General features: G+C 43.5%; 1 protein-coding gene across 5 annotated transcripts in view; it reads left to right on the forward strand.

Annotated features, from left to right (window-relative positions):
* LOC306758752 (zinc finger protein 521-like) overlaps window positions 1-14,573 on the forward strand; it is an 89,800-nt gene that overhangs the window by 58,265 nt on the left and 16,962 nt on the right. For all 5 annotated transcript variants that reach the window (XM_079244135.1, XM_079244136.1, XM_079244132.1 and 2 more), the window contains one exon: window positions 13,728-13,859. In XM_079244135.1, the coding sequence (XP_079100261.1) occupies window positions 13,728-13,859 (132 nt within the window). The remainder of the gene's footprint in view (window positions 1-13,727; window positions 13,860-14,573) is intronic.

Genomic DNA, 14,573 nt, shown 5'->3' on the forward strand with positions numbered 1-14,573 from the left:
TTGCCCAAAACGATCAGGCCTGGCCTCATGCTCTCTACCTGATCTAGTTGACTGGGCTGTGTAAGTTAGGTAGGCAGTCCCTGTCTCCATCCCCCTCCTCCTTCCCAATATGCACTTGGACCCAGGCTCAGGCTGCACCTTTTGTGTTCCACAGGGATAGGGGGGCCAGATGGAGGAATTTGATTAACCAGCAGTGGAGGACCAAATGTTCAATTGGATACAGAACCAGTTGGAAGACGGGAGGGAGCGAGAGATGAGGTGGGGGTAGAGGGAGAAATCTAAAATGGCTGGTCATGTACGCCGGCCAACACTTTCCAAAGGGGAGCCCAAACAGACACTGAGGTGTAGTAATGCAGAAGCCCTTTTCCAAGTACCAGCTGGGCCTTTTAGGAGCCTCAATCCCCACAGCAGACTCTCAGCAGCCTCTGAGCAGCTTGACTTTACCATATGTGGAACTTTTTTATGCTCCACCTGGTTTCCCCAGGGGACCTGTGCCGTTGGGATGCTGGAGGCAGGTGAATTGCTCTTAATGCAAGGCACTGAATCACTGGGCCAACAACATGAGGGAAGTGCCTTGGGAGAGGAAATGGATCTGTAGAAAGACTGGCGCGGACTGGCGCGACCTTGGAGCTCATGTCCGCTTTAGAGCAGAAAAAGGCGCAGTGCCACACTGCCTCCATTATAAACACAACTTTTCTTTGATAATATCTACATTAGTATTTCAAACATTAAACTGTGTCTTTTCATAAATCGCTTTTGGAAAACCTGATGTTTTTATTGTTTTATCTAACTCACAGTACAGTTCTCATTCAGACTGCTGTTGTTACTATCATTCCCATTATCTTTCTGCATATTTTGTTCTTCCGTAGCAGTCTGTGGTAATCACTGCCATCCTGTCAGAGTCTAATACTTTCATGTTTTTTGTTCTTGTTCCTCCTCTCTCAGTTTCAAAGTCCAGACCTTCAGGACAGGTGTTGTACTTCGGATGAGTTAGATTTTGGCCAAGATGATGGAGGTGTGGTCACTCTCCTGCCTCCTCCTGTCTTACTGAGTCTATGGCATAAAGCCAGAGGTCAGGGGTCACAACAGGGGGCTGTCAAGGTCAAAGGTTTATCACTCTCTAAGGGGTCTTGGAACCATCACTCAGACCCTACAGTACACACAGTCTGCCCGGTCGAATTTTTCTCTTCCCCCACTTTTTCTAATCCTTCCAAATGGCTCAGGCAAAACTCCTGACAGCAGCAAGAGAAACAAACTGTGGGGTGTTGAGCTCTAAGCCATCAGCTGGAGATTTCACTTTGAAAAGATTCCCTTTTTACTCACTGCCCTTTCCACCAATCAGAGGGCACACCAGAGTCCAAGCACCCAGAGCAGCTGCCCTCTGACCTTGCCAGCGGTTGTTGGTTTATTTTGTTTGGGCATTTGAGGGAGAATGGGGCTGCTTTTGACAGGTCAGGCAGCAGGACTTGGATGAGGTCTTTAGCAAAGAAGGCCAGAGAGGGAAAATTTCACAGTTCGGGAAAAAACACAAGCGACTCCGAGCTGGTTTTGCAGTTCCAGTATTGCACTCATGTTGCTGGATTGGTTGTCATATTCATTGAGACATGTGGAAAATGGCCCATTCTGGGGGGAGAGGAGGGCCATTCATGCAGAGTCAATTCCATCAAGCAGGCAGAAATTCCACGATACTCCTGTTTATGCAGCTGTGCCCACAGATCAAATTACACCAACCCCCTTCTGCCCCTTTTTCTGGTCTCCTCTACCTCCTTCCAGTGTGCCAGCAGCCTCATATAGGTCTCCCAGCCACCAGGGAGCATGTGAAAGGTAAAAAGACATAAAGGGGCACATAACCCAGAGTTCTGCCTACCATCTACGGTAATTGGGGCAAAGCTATGGAGCTTCCATGGGTCAGTGGAGGGGTCTGTCATGTGAGGGATATGTAGGGGCATGCAAAGGAGGTGCAACCCCAGAGAAGACGTACTAACCGTCATGCCAAAGCACCAACTCTGACAGACTGCAGGGAATGGACCCGCCACATCGAGCCTGTCAGCTGTTCCAGCAGCGCAGAGCGATTGTGGAGCCCTCCACAGGGACTGTATTACTGAATGCTTTTCTTCTCTGCCTCTGTTTTATTTTTTTGGGTGGGAGGGCAGGGTTGCAAGTCTGTGTGCAAGAGGGGGTGTTGAGGGGTATAATTTAGAGCACAGAGGGAGCTTCGTCTCTCCATCTTATGATTTGGAGGTGAAGACAAGCGCCCTCGGGGGCCCCCTGTCAGAGCTTTTGGGCGCGCTCAATGCAGACTTCACTAAAAACACACAAAAAGAATTCCCCCACAAGGGCGCCTGGCTGAATTGCTGATGCCAATGTAAAAGATTCAGTTTTCTGTGAATCATTTAGCACGCGACCCTGAGCTCTCTGCACAATATGACAATAACAGGAAACTCCCCCCCACTCCTTCTCATCACAGCAAAATGGGAGTTGCAACAAACCTAGAGCATGCCGAATATTTTTTTTTTTCACACAAACAATTTCACACATCGATCACCTTCCGCCACTCCTCCATTTTCCTCTTCTCCTCCCACCTCTTCTCCTCCCACCTCTTCTCCTCCCACCTCTCACTACTCTTTTCTCTCCTCCTCTCACTGTATTCCTGTCATGACAAATGTCAAACACAGTCAGTTAGTAAAGTGCTTTTTTTTTTTCCCTTTTTTGGCAACCGAGAGCTTGCCAAGTCGAATGTGCGCTGGGACAGACTGCTGCAGAAGCATCACGTTGGAGCATCAGCATCAGATATTTCTGTGAAAGTAACAGAAATGTTTGAAGGTGTTGTCACAAGCTCACAGGTTCCTGCTGTTTGCGTGCACCGGAGGGAAATGGCGCCTTCTCAGCCCTTTTGTCTCCTCCCTCCCTATTGTTGTTTTTAAACTTATTTCTCTGTTTAGTTGTTATCACTTTTATTGTGGTTTAGAATCTCAGCATGCTGTTTTTTTTTTGGGTTTTGACAGAGGGGGTCGGTGTTATAGTCAGAGTTAAAATTAGAGGAGTTGCTTTTCTGTGTGACTTGGAAACATGTCATCTTCTAGAAGCTGTGGGGAGTCTGTCAGTCACAGCCATGGTGTGTTTTAATCATCTCTGTCCCACTTGGTGAAGCGCTGACGGTTAGAGTGAGGGTTCCCTCCCCTGGACAATACCAGTACGTTAGAATCTCATACACTCTGATGTCAGACGTAGCAACCAGTTAAGAAATATGAGATGTTTCTTCCTTGAGTTAATCCTGCAAATTCAATGGGGGAATCAAGCAATGTCGTGTGAATCTGAAGACATATCGCAAGTGTGTTTGAAGGGTTATGTGATCTTTCAAGAAGTATGACAGCTGGAAGGAGATTGGCAAGAAAATAGCAGGAGTGTGTCACAGTAATAAGAAGATGAAACTGATAGAATAATCAAAACCCGTGATATGTTAGGAGCTTAATGAGTTGGGCATCCCCCTAAGCGAACAGTGATAATAGTGTTTTGTAATTCTATAGCCAATTCACTTAAGAATATTCAATAGGCATATCTTTATATGTAAAAGTAGGTTAGATTACAAATAGTTTTCTCCATATTGTAGCGGCAATTGACAAGAGGCACATCTTTACATTGAAAGCACACTCTACGAGCACGTATATCCTCAAAGCCATGAAGCTCCGAGGCAAAGTCTCTTCGCCCTTTGCTGAATTAGCCATTGCATATATCCAGCACACTCTCCTTTAACCCCAGCCTCCGTGTGAACATGCTCCCTGTAGTCCTCTCCAGAGATATGGCGCCTCATTTTTGAGAGCACCCTCTGACGGTCTTAATGGACAGGTTTCTCTACAAGGAGGGCTCTTGCTAAAAAGACTACTCATGATATGTCTTGAGGAAGCACTGCATGCTTTTTCCTCTCACAACTATCTGAGGTTGGTTTTTTGGAGGCCAAAAAAAAGTAGAGAGGGAAGAAATGCCTCACGTATCTGAAGATGTGTCAAGATATGTCTGAACATGCAATGAATTAGAGAAGAAAAATTTAGATTAGAAGTTACAAACGTATTTAACTCTCTCCAGATGGAGTTTAGAGTGTTTGCTTGTTATTGATGCATGCCTTTAAAATTAGCTTTAAACAGAGGTACCTAAAAAAAATATTCCAATAGGCCTTTAAGAAGTAAGTAAGAAGTAAGTCCAGCTGCCACTTTACCGATTGTGTATTTTTTGGGGGGGTTTTTTTTGTAAAGCCCTTTCTCTTACACCTCCACTTACTCCATCCTTTGAGACACCATTGGAAATCCAGACTTCTGAGTTTAACCCACACTTGGTTTAAGTGTAATGAAATGTATGTCATGTCTCTGGCTCGCTCCCTCCGGCTTCTCCTCACCCCTGGCCCCCTGAACGCACTGCCTTTGACAGGAAGGCCTCTGTGGCTTCTACTGCAGTGATCTTTAGCCTCTTCAGGTCCCACTGACTGTTTAGGACAACCCAGCGATTTGAGGGTGGACTCAACCATTCACACATGCTTCATAGCATCGACCAAGGAGAGGACTAGACAGATAAATGGAGCAGAAGCTACAGACAGCTAAACCAGCCTGGTGGGGGAAACTCCATTCCAGAGATTGGTCACATAATAAAAAGGATAACCTTTGCTCTGTTAGTGTTTATTATTATTTTACAGTTATGTTTACTGTGAAAACCCAGAATTGTCAGTGCTTATCAACTACACGGGGGGATCTAGCAATATTCATATTCACTATGTGGTTTCTGCTTTTTGTCTATTATCTGTTCTGCCCTACAGTGTACACATAATAGAAACCATGGCAACAGAGGTCAGGTGCAGTTTCTGGAAAAAAGAACACAAGCTGAGCCATTTCAGATGATGCTTATTTAAATTTCAACATACATAGAAGCTCAGTATCTTTTTTTTTTTTTTTTATCTTATATTCAATCTGTATGCAGATGAGGCAGAGCACATCACGCAAAGAGTGGTTATGTCTTATGTGTGCGTGTGTGTTATGAGGCAGTGTATGTGATTTACCTGAAGCGTGTGCGACTGTGTTTATTCCCCAGTGCACATCTGTGCATGGAGGTGTGTCTGTGCATGGATATTGCAGCTTGAAACAAGTGTGCATGTCCACTATATTAGACAGAGCGTGCGAGGGGTGCCTCAGCATGTGTGTACTGCTGTCTGTTCAGAGCTCTCTGCACCAGCAGGGTGCGCCATTCCAATTTACCCATCAGCCAGGAAGGTAGGGGGTAAGAGCGCGGGGCATCGCTGTCGGAGATTTCACATTCGAGGGACGAGATTACCTGTCAGGGGACCCCTGTGTGGAGGTGATGAGGGAGGGCGACTGCAGGGGCACAGTGTGAGGGAGTTGGGACTATTTGGGGGACGGGAGGAGTGCTGAAAGAGAGGAGGGCAGCACGATTCAAAACCACCCTGGAATCTGTGGGCTCTGTGTTTTCTGGGGAGCATAGCTGCCAAGCTGCACATCTGTTTGACACCAGGCGCTGTGGTATGGCAGTCAGGGGCTGTCTGTCCTGATTCACATCTCTTCGCTCTCTAGTTTTGTTGTGAAAATCTGGACAACCGCTGGAGCTCAGTCTCTGTAGAGATCCTGGCAACACCGTGTGTTGTAGGTTTTCTAAAAAACAAACCCAGAAGTCAATGGAAGCATAGCTCTTACTATATCTCTTACTATGCACGAGAAAAAGTTGTGTATCTTAGAACTCTAGAGCATAATCAGAACTATATGAAATTAATTTGAATAGCTGCACAAGATCCACAGACCCAGCTTACTCTCCTATTTGCTCCTGCTGCTTGCATGTGAGGGTTAGCCAAGGCTGCTATGGCTGCTCCAGAGACCCTAAAGTCTGTTGGGGAGACAGGACATTCCAAACAGCCTAAGTCACTCTTTACACCATCTCTGCTGCCATTAGTTAATTATATGCAGGTGTTTTTCTGTCTTTCTTTCTTTCTTTTCTTTTTTTTTTTTTTTTTTTTTGTAGATCCAATAAAAAATGTAGCCATAAGTGAACAAAGCTAGAACGGCAGTGGAAAGGGAAGGAAGGGGGGGGGGGGGGGGGGGGGGGGACAGTGTGGAGGAAGTGGCTGAATGTGCTGTGTGAAGCAAATTATTGCCCCATGTAGATTCATCAGTTCTCCCTGCTGGATTAAGGAAGGGCCTTTCTAATGAAGTTCGCCCCGTCAAAATGAAGGGACTAATTCTGATTTAGCTGAGGTAATGAACTTCCCCTCTCCTAGTGAGAGCAGCACCATGGGGTGAGGAAAGAGGGGTGGTTGTGCTGCAGAGGAGGGGGCAAAGTAAAGTGGCAGCAAAAAAAAAAGAGATGGAGGCAGGTCGAAGACAAGACAGGAGAGAGTCACGGAAGAAGGACAAAAAAAAAAAAAAAAAAAGCTAGAAGGGAGAGCGAATGAGAAAAAAAATTATGCAAAACGGCTGTCTCGTATTTGCTGAGATGTATTAAATTTCCAGTGCGGGTGCCTGTGTTATATAAAATTATGTTAATGTCTTGTGGCCCGCTGCGAATGGCGGCTTGCTGGTCCTGAGCATGCGTGGCTGGCCGCTACACGGAGCGCACTCAGTGGGACTCAGCTTTTCTATTAAGGAAAACCTCTAGACACCTGATGATGAATTCTCTCTCGCCAAATGTTCCCCCTTTTTGTGTCGAAAATATGAGCGCTTTTCTAAATGACTTTGGAGAGCCTGGCGTGGCGCTTGGCGGCCTGCATCTAGCAGGGGGGAAAGGGGTATGAGGAAGAGGGGGGGTCCCTCTGCAGCAGGCTAAGGGAGTCAATTAAGGAAAGCACTGATAATTATAAGCCGACAGAACGCTGGGGCTGGCTAATTGTACAGTGTTCCATGCCGCGAGTCCAGACAAGGGGCCTTTCCATGACGCTCTCCTTCCCTGTTCAATTGTATAGACATCAAACCCCACAGAGCTACATACCTCAGTCTGACAATGCCACAGCAAGGCTAGCAAAAAAAAAAAAAAAAAAAAAAAGCCCAGGCATGTGCCCATATCAAACTTTTTACATTCAGGTCATTCACTGTGTTTCGACCTGAAATAGTCTGGTCCATATTCACACCTTGCTTTTATTCCTCTTTGACTGGCAGGAAGTTTTTTTTTTTTCCTTATTGTACTATTTCTTTGCTTGTTTGTCTTTTTTCTCACTTTCACAGTCTTGGAAAGTCAAGGCCTAGTCACTTGACCTTTATTTCCTTCTGACAAGAATGAGCCCTGCAGTTTAGGAATAGGCATGTATAGTGTAAATTAGAGCATTTCAGTGCAGAGTGGTGTTTGTGTGGCTGCAGGGGGTCCGGCACTCCGTGCAATCCATCTCAGCAGTCTGCACTGTTTGTCCCCAATGGACCTCCGTACCTGCCTGCAGCTGCTGCGCCTACATATCATTCGATAACAAGTATCCGCTTCTCACCTTTGTTGCTATGGACTTCTGCCCTCTCTTTTTTCCTCTCCTCTGCCTCTGTGACCTGCAAACAATTCATTTGACCGAGTTTTGCCAGTGTGGGGTGTTGGCTGTTAGAATAACAGGTGATGTGGTTACGGAAAATGGCAGACAATTTTTCAAGTGGTACTACAGTGCGACTGCAACTCCTACTGAAACATTATCTTTATCTGCTACTACCTATTCTCCCTCTGGCAGAAAGCAAACTTCTGCCTTATATTCAGTGCAGTTTCACATTTATAGTGACAAATGCTGTTTGCAGTAAATCTGAAATCACACAAATAAGTTTTTCTTTCTGATGTTCTTCAGGTTGTCTCAATAAATCCTATCTGTAGGATGAAAAACATGTGTTATATTTACTTAGAATTAAAGCACATTTGTAGAATAGCAAGTGACAAGAAATTAGTCAGTATTACTAAACAGAAATTAAGCTGGAGTAATGAGAAATGATCAACAGCCATGATGTAAGGCAACTGTTTGAAATATTGAATTAGTCATAAAGGCTTTTAAATGTGCAATGCCAGGGGTACAATAACAAACACAAAGAATAGAATGATCTTCATACATACTTGAAGGTGACTCGCCAGTCTCATATCTCGGTTTTGTGCCATTTTGTCTCCTCTTTCCAACATCTTCCTTTCTGTGACCTGTTAATTGATCTCAGCATGCCACTGTGAAGGATGCTTAATTTCCTTGAATGGATAGAGAAGAAATGAGGATATGCAGGTGTTTCCTGGTAGAAGTCTTGTAACATATAAGAGGGGTGTATGTAGCACATTTTGTACAGTTAATTACAAGTCAGTTTCCAAGAACTTAATGCTCACCTGACAGAGGTCAGAACATAGTGTAAAAAAGAAGCAACAGTTCATCTGTGCCACAGACATTTATTTGGCATTGTTTCAATATGACAGGTTCAAAAACAAGGTTGTGTCATTGTTAAATGAACATTACCACAACCTCTTTCAGTCTCCTCATGTCTTCTTTTGTTCCGTGTTTATATCCCAAGCGAGAAGGACTAGGAGTCTTGGAGAGGAGGCATAGAGAAGAAATGAGGACATACAAGTAAAGAAATTATAAATGGAGATAGATTCATATTGTGTGCATTACTTTGCCTTAAATATTCTTTCTTGACAGACTCATGCCAAGATATATTAGAATGTTTCATAACTCAAAATACATTAGCTTTACAAGAAAGGCTCTAAAACAGAAAGTTGGGCTCGGTCTCGTTACCATGGTAATGTTTAAAAGTTGAAAGCTAACCCTTTTTTACCAGGCTAAATAATGTTAGTTTTAGCTTTTTACATATTTTTCTTCCTTTTCCCTCTTTTTTATTTACTTTATTTATAGAAATAAATTTTAAAAATCTAAATATTCCTACAGTGTGTGTTTACACATGCTGGACAAAAGAAACCCAACAAGAAATATGTGCTAGTGTGTGTATAAGTGCCCTCATGTTTTGGTCCCTTATGTTTTGTAAAATCCAAAAGGTGTTCTACTTGGCTAAACCCTTTGTAACATTCATTGAAGCGTTGCGCATGTTTATCTCAACACAAAAACCTGTCACTTCGGTGTTTCTACCGCTGGCCCGGTAGCCAGGGGAGCTGTGAAGCGGTTAATGTAGGCACAGAGTGGCTGATCCTAGCAGGAGAAGAGCCCTGCTCTGATTAGCACCTCCAACGAGCTGCCATGCATCACAGCTGACATTCTGTTAGAGCTGTGTTCCCCCAGAATCCTTTGCTCTTACTGTGTGGAAGCATCACCACGACCAACATATCATATCCTCACCCATCTTTCTCCAGCTTTGGGCAAGAAAAATGGGACCCAAGTATTGCTTATCTTAGCTTTCTTGTTCTCTTGCTAAGACTGGATGTCTTTACATGCCCTCTTCCCTCTTGATGTAAACCTTTAATTTTCTGCTCCTCCAATATATTTGATTTTGTTAACTTGCACACAATCATATTTCCTTTACTTTTTGTTTAATACACAAACCCTTTGAAGGGGTACAGAGATTTTTGTTATGCCAGGAATTGAATCTTATACTTTAATTTCAACATTTTGCACTTGATTCGTTTTGTCCTTCCCTAAGTGTGGAGGCAGGAAATAGATATTAGCAATGTTTCCCCCAGGAGCCCATTCTCCAATCAGCTTTGGTCCAAGGGGAGTCCATCCCTCTGCGCTACCACATACCACCTTCCTACCCCCATACACTGCATTCTCCAGTCCTTAATGGCCTATGTAGTACTTCTAAAATGAGCTTGTGCCTTATGAGCAGTGCTTCTACCTCAAGAGAGCACACCACATGGAGGTGGAGTCAATTTGTATTCACCCATAATTCCCTGGGCCTTAATCACTCTGATTTTTCCCCCATTATCTGTTAATGGATAGTTCCCGTGGAGAGAGGAGAGAAGTAAACCCACCTACTGTTTACAGGCCTGCAGCTGTCTCTTCTGCTACCATCCAGCATTCTGTGGTATGTTGTATATACAGCAGTGAATCTACTGAATACTAAATTTCCTCAGTTTATTAACACATAACTCCAAGATCAAACTAGACAGATGGTAGAACAAACAGCAAACTCTTACTAAAGGTAAAAATGCTCATAAACATGCTCATTCCAGTGAGGTATTTCCAGTTTTTAGGGCAAGATTTGACTGTTTAGAAACTCAGAGCTGCAGCGGCCTGTTAGTTGTGGGGACAAGCTTTCATTACTATGGCTGTTCCATCTCTACTCCTCCAAAACAAACCATTCCTGACTACTAAATATTCTCAATTTGTTCTCCCACTTGTTTACTCATTACTCTCAGCAAAGAAGTGCCCTGATTGATGTCCTTAATATCATCTACTCTAGCGACACAGGCAACTTGGGTCCCTCTAAGAGTGAGCTTCAGAGAACCATTCACTGTGCCCCAGAGATGAGTAGAAATCTAAGTGTCAGATTTTTCTTGTGCAAAATCAAATGCTCCATTTCAAACCGCTTCACAGCAGAATTGTTAAACTAGAGTAAGGTTCTCAGCATTAGAATAGAGTAAGCTGAGGGAGATTTTTAATTAAAGAATGGCCTGCATTACACTTAATTACACACTATTATCAGAAAGTCAGACTGCCTTCGTATGCTTAAGCTTCAGTCTCTTACTCACTGTCATTTGATGGCTCGGCATTTCCAATTGTATGCAGAGTAATATGTCTATCAGACTCACATAGACTGTTAGTACTGGTTTAAACCTATAGAATTCAGTATACTACAGCTGTCTCATCATTGATTTTACTGGACTATACAAACCAGACCCGCAAGCCTCTGCGTCCCAAACAACCTTCAACAGCACATGAACTTCAGACTCGATAAAAAAGTAAACAGCACAAAGAAATAAAGACCATTCTTTGTGAGAGTAGCTTTCCTCTCTCCCTTTCCTGTCCTCCACATGGGAGAGATATTAGGCGTTTGTGTTTTAAGGAGCTGTGAAATACATAAACCATGAGCCACAGGAACGCGAGGCCCTGTGGATATGCAGATGGGCTTACTTTGCTGGTGTCAGGGATGCTTAGAGGGAGCAGACGCAGGAGCAGTTCTCATCTAAAGGATTTTCTTAGGAGTGCAGGGGGACAGGGTGGTGGCAGCGGAGAACACTCCGGAGACTCAGAAACACAGAGTGGGAGGAGGGAGAGATGAGGATAGAGAGAGAGAGCTGACAGTCCCCCGTGGCCCTGTAACTATATCCAGAGTCTGCTCAGCGCTCGGAGAGGGGTGGGGGCCCGCACAGGGCCTTGCTGATTGGGCAGCCCTGGAGAAAGGCTGGGGGAGCAACAGGAAGTGACCTCAGCCCAATGAGGCAGCTCTAGGGGTGAGCAAGCTGACTTCCTCCCTTGGCTCTCACTAAGAAACAGTCTGCCAGCCTGATTCAGCCCCTGTTACACAGCTGAATCCAAAATCCGGCCCAAAATGCTGCTTTAACAGACTGAACAGGTCACACATCAGATATACAACCAGTTCTCTCAATCTCGTTAATTTCTGTCCTTTGACTGTCGTTACTCGGATTTGCTGGAGTTGTCTTCTAAGATTAAGTCCACAAACAAATTTTGTTATCACCAGCGAATCGTTTGACAAGACAATGTTGTCATCATACAAGCAGCTACTGCCTCTGCAGCAATGAAACCTATTTAATTAACTTAAGTCATCAAGCATCATGTCAAAATCTATTCAAAGAGAATGGTTGCTTAATTTTTTTACAGTTAAAAAAAACAGCAGCCTTATTCTTTAAATGTGTAGAGTTTTGACTTTATCTCTATTTTCCCCTGATGCACCTGCTCACAGACATAAACACACACACATGCACACACGCAAGGTCAGTCAGGCAGGTGCAGTTATCTGCATAATGAAGCAGACTGGGTCTCTGAAGGGACAGCATTGTGCAGTAGGGTCAAATGAGGGCTGCATATATGGCAGAGGAACAGATCTGTGAACACTGCAGCTAGCTTGACCTCAGCGTACACCCTTACACAGATAAGCAAACTGAATGGTGATCAAAGAGGACAGTGATCCTCTTGCACGGCTGCATGGATGCACTCATGCTGCCCTCCTCCCCCTCCTTCACTGATACCTGCTGCTACACTCAGATGCACATGTAGGCTACAGAGCAGCTCATCTGTCAAATGCGTGATTGCAGAACACAACATCAACTCACTACCTTTTAAACTGCAACGAGCTGCTTTGATCGGCTTTTACCTCTTGCAAATCAGTCGCTCAGGAACGTTATCAGTTAGCTTGTGATGAATCACTGCTTCACGTCGGTTTTCATGTAACTAACAATCCTTTGTGATATATCATGCCATTTAGTTTTGTAACTTGAAAAAGATTAAGGGGGAAATGTACAAAACTGTGCTATGCCAAAAAGTTCAATATCCATACACTCCTAAAGTTTCTTTTGGCACTGCAGGACATGTTGCTATTCCCTTCTTTTCCTGGAGTGTTGAGGGTCGTTGGGTTTCAGTTGTCACTACTACTTACCATCAGTTCACAGGCATAAAAGCGAAGACTACCAATTTTTCAGTTTCACCAGACTCAGTGTTTAAAAATTGATTAAATTATTGATATGAACAAAAACCTTTTGGCATAATTGTAAAAAAAAAAAAAAAAAAAAAAAAAAGCCTACAGTGCAATAAATTTATATTATTTCTGTGACCTAAGCATGTTTTTCAGATAATCACTTACTGGTACACAGGAAATATGTTCAGATCTTTAAAGAAAAAATTTTTAAAAAAAGGAAGGAATACAAATCAGAAGGAAATTTGTCCATTCAAGTTTAATTTTTTTTTTTTAATTCCTTGTTTTCAGTTCATTTCTTTCACCAGATTTGCCTAAAACACCTTTAATAAACAGCTTGTGTACATGTTTCTGGTTCAGGCCGTAGAGACCTGGAAATAAAACTTAGATGAGTCCCTCATGTATCTACCACACCCCAAGACTTAATGTCAGGCTTGGCAGGAGTTTGATCGAGCACAGCCTGGCCCTGTGGCAGAGAGTAAAGGTCTTTTATTGACACACGGAGATGGGTACTCCTCTGAACCTCTTGAGTCAGCAGGTTGTTGTAGTACAAATAAGAGTGCATGTCAACAGTTGTGACATTAATTTATCAGCGACTACGGCTGAGGAAGCCTAATGTTGATGAAGACGTGGGGATTTCTGATGCTAATAAACACTGGTGTATTTTGTTGCATTGAAGTATGTTGTAGCTCTGATGAACAGTGTTAAGTGCTCAGAGAAAGGTGATTTTAGAAAGTTTGAGGGACTATTTTTCACTTAGTTGTTCAAATGTAATTGTTTAACTATTGTTGATCCATGTTGTTCTGCAAAGTTTTGTTTCCTGCACCATGCGGACTTCCACCAAAGTTATTTTAATTTGTGGATGCTGAAAAGAAATATATTTTTCATGTAATTTAATCAAATAATGCCTGACATGCAAGGCCTCATCGGGACAATAAGAACCCCGGCAGGTCATCCAATTTATGCCTGATGGGAGCAGATCACACGTTATTATTTCCTGTCTGATTCATGGAAATCACAGACAGGGGTCTTTGCCACAATTTGTTGAATTTAGATTCATGTGAAAAGAAAAAAAAAAGATGTGAAGGTGGGGGGTAAGGCCGAGTGAGACCTTTGCTGCTCCTTGGCCATTCATGCTCTGTTTATTTTTCCTCTTATGGTTTTCTGTGTGTTTGTGTTGTTTCTTCTCCACAGAGGAAGGACTGAACCATGAATGCAAGCTCTGTAGTCAGTCATTCGACTCACCAGCGAAGCTTCAATGCCACCTGATTGAGCACAGCTTTGAGGGCATGGGTGGAACCTTCAAGTGTCCGGTCTGCTTTACAGGTTTGTATTGTGCCTGCAAGAGTACGTGTGTTGTGAATTCTCAATCCCATGCAATGATGACAAGATTTCAAGAGCTGAATAAGTTATTATTAACTTTTCCGAAACATTTACACGTCATAGTGTCCACAGCCATCTTCTTTCAGTCTGAAAAGGCAAATGGTTTCTAAATGAGTTTGGAAAGGTCAAGCAAGCAAGCCAAGTAAAGCTGAAAGCAGTTTGTTGCATGTGGCTTTTTATTTAGTCAAATTGCCTCCAAATCGAGGCCAAAGAAGTGTCATGAGGTGAGAGGGGGAGAAAGAAAGAGAGCAGGGGGGAAGACAGTGTGAGCTAAGGGGAGATGGGGGATGGAGGAGTGGAAAAAGAAAAGGAGATGTGCTAATTGTGGATGGCAGTGGTGCTGATAGCTGTAATGATCTCATCTGTCTCTGTGTGTGGAGGTGGAAGGACCGGACTCCTCCTGAGAGGATAGCGCCCTCCTTCAGTGTCAATAGGGTTAACTATCTCTATAATGAAATCTGCAAAGTCGTTAACTTCAGCTCTTCACTCTTTCTTCCATCTCAGCTCTTTACTCTTCCAAACAATTTTTGGGTCCTCAGCTTAATCCTCTCCATACTTTCTGCCTGCCTACCCTCTACTCATAGCATAAAAAATAATAATTGGAAAAAAAAAATGCAGTTGCCTCATCTTCATTTGTTTAATCATTTAACATCATTA

Source organism: Telmatherina bonti, assembly GCF_933228915.1.
Source record: "Telmatherina bonti genome assembly, chromosome: 7".
In the NCBI taxonomy this organism is placed as follows: Eukaryota; Metazoa; Chordata; class Actinopteri; order Atheriniformes; family Telmatherinidae; genus Telmatherina; species Telmatherina bonti.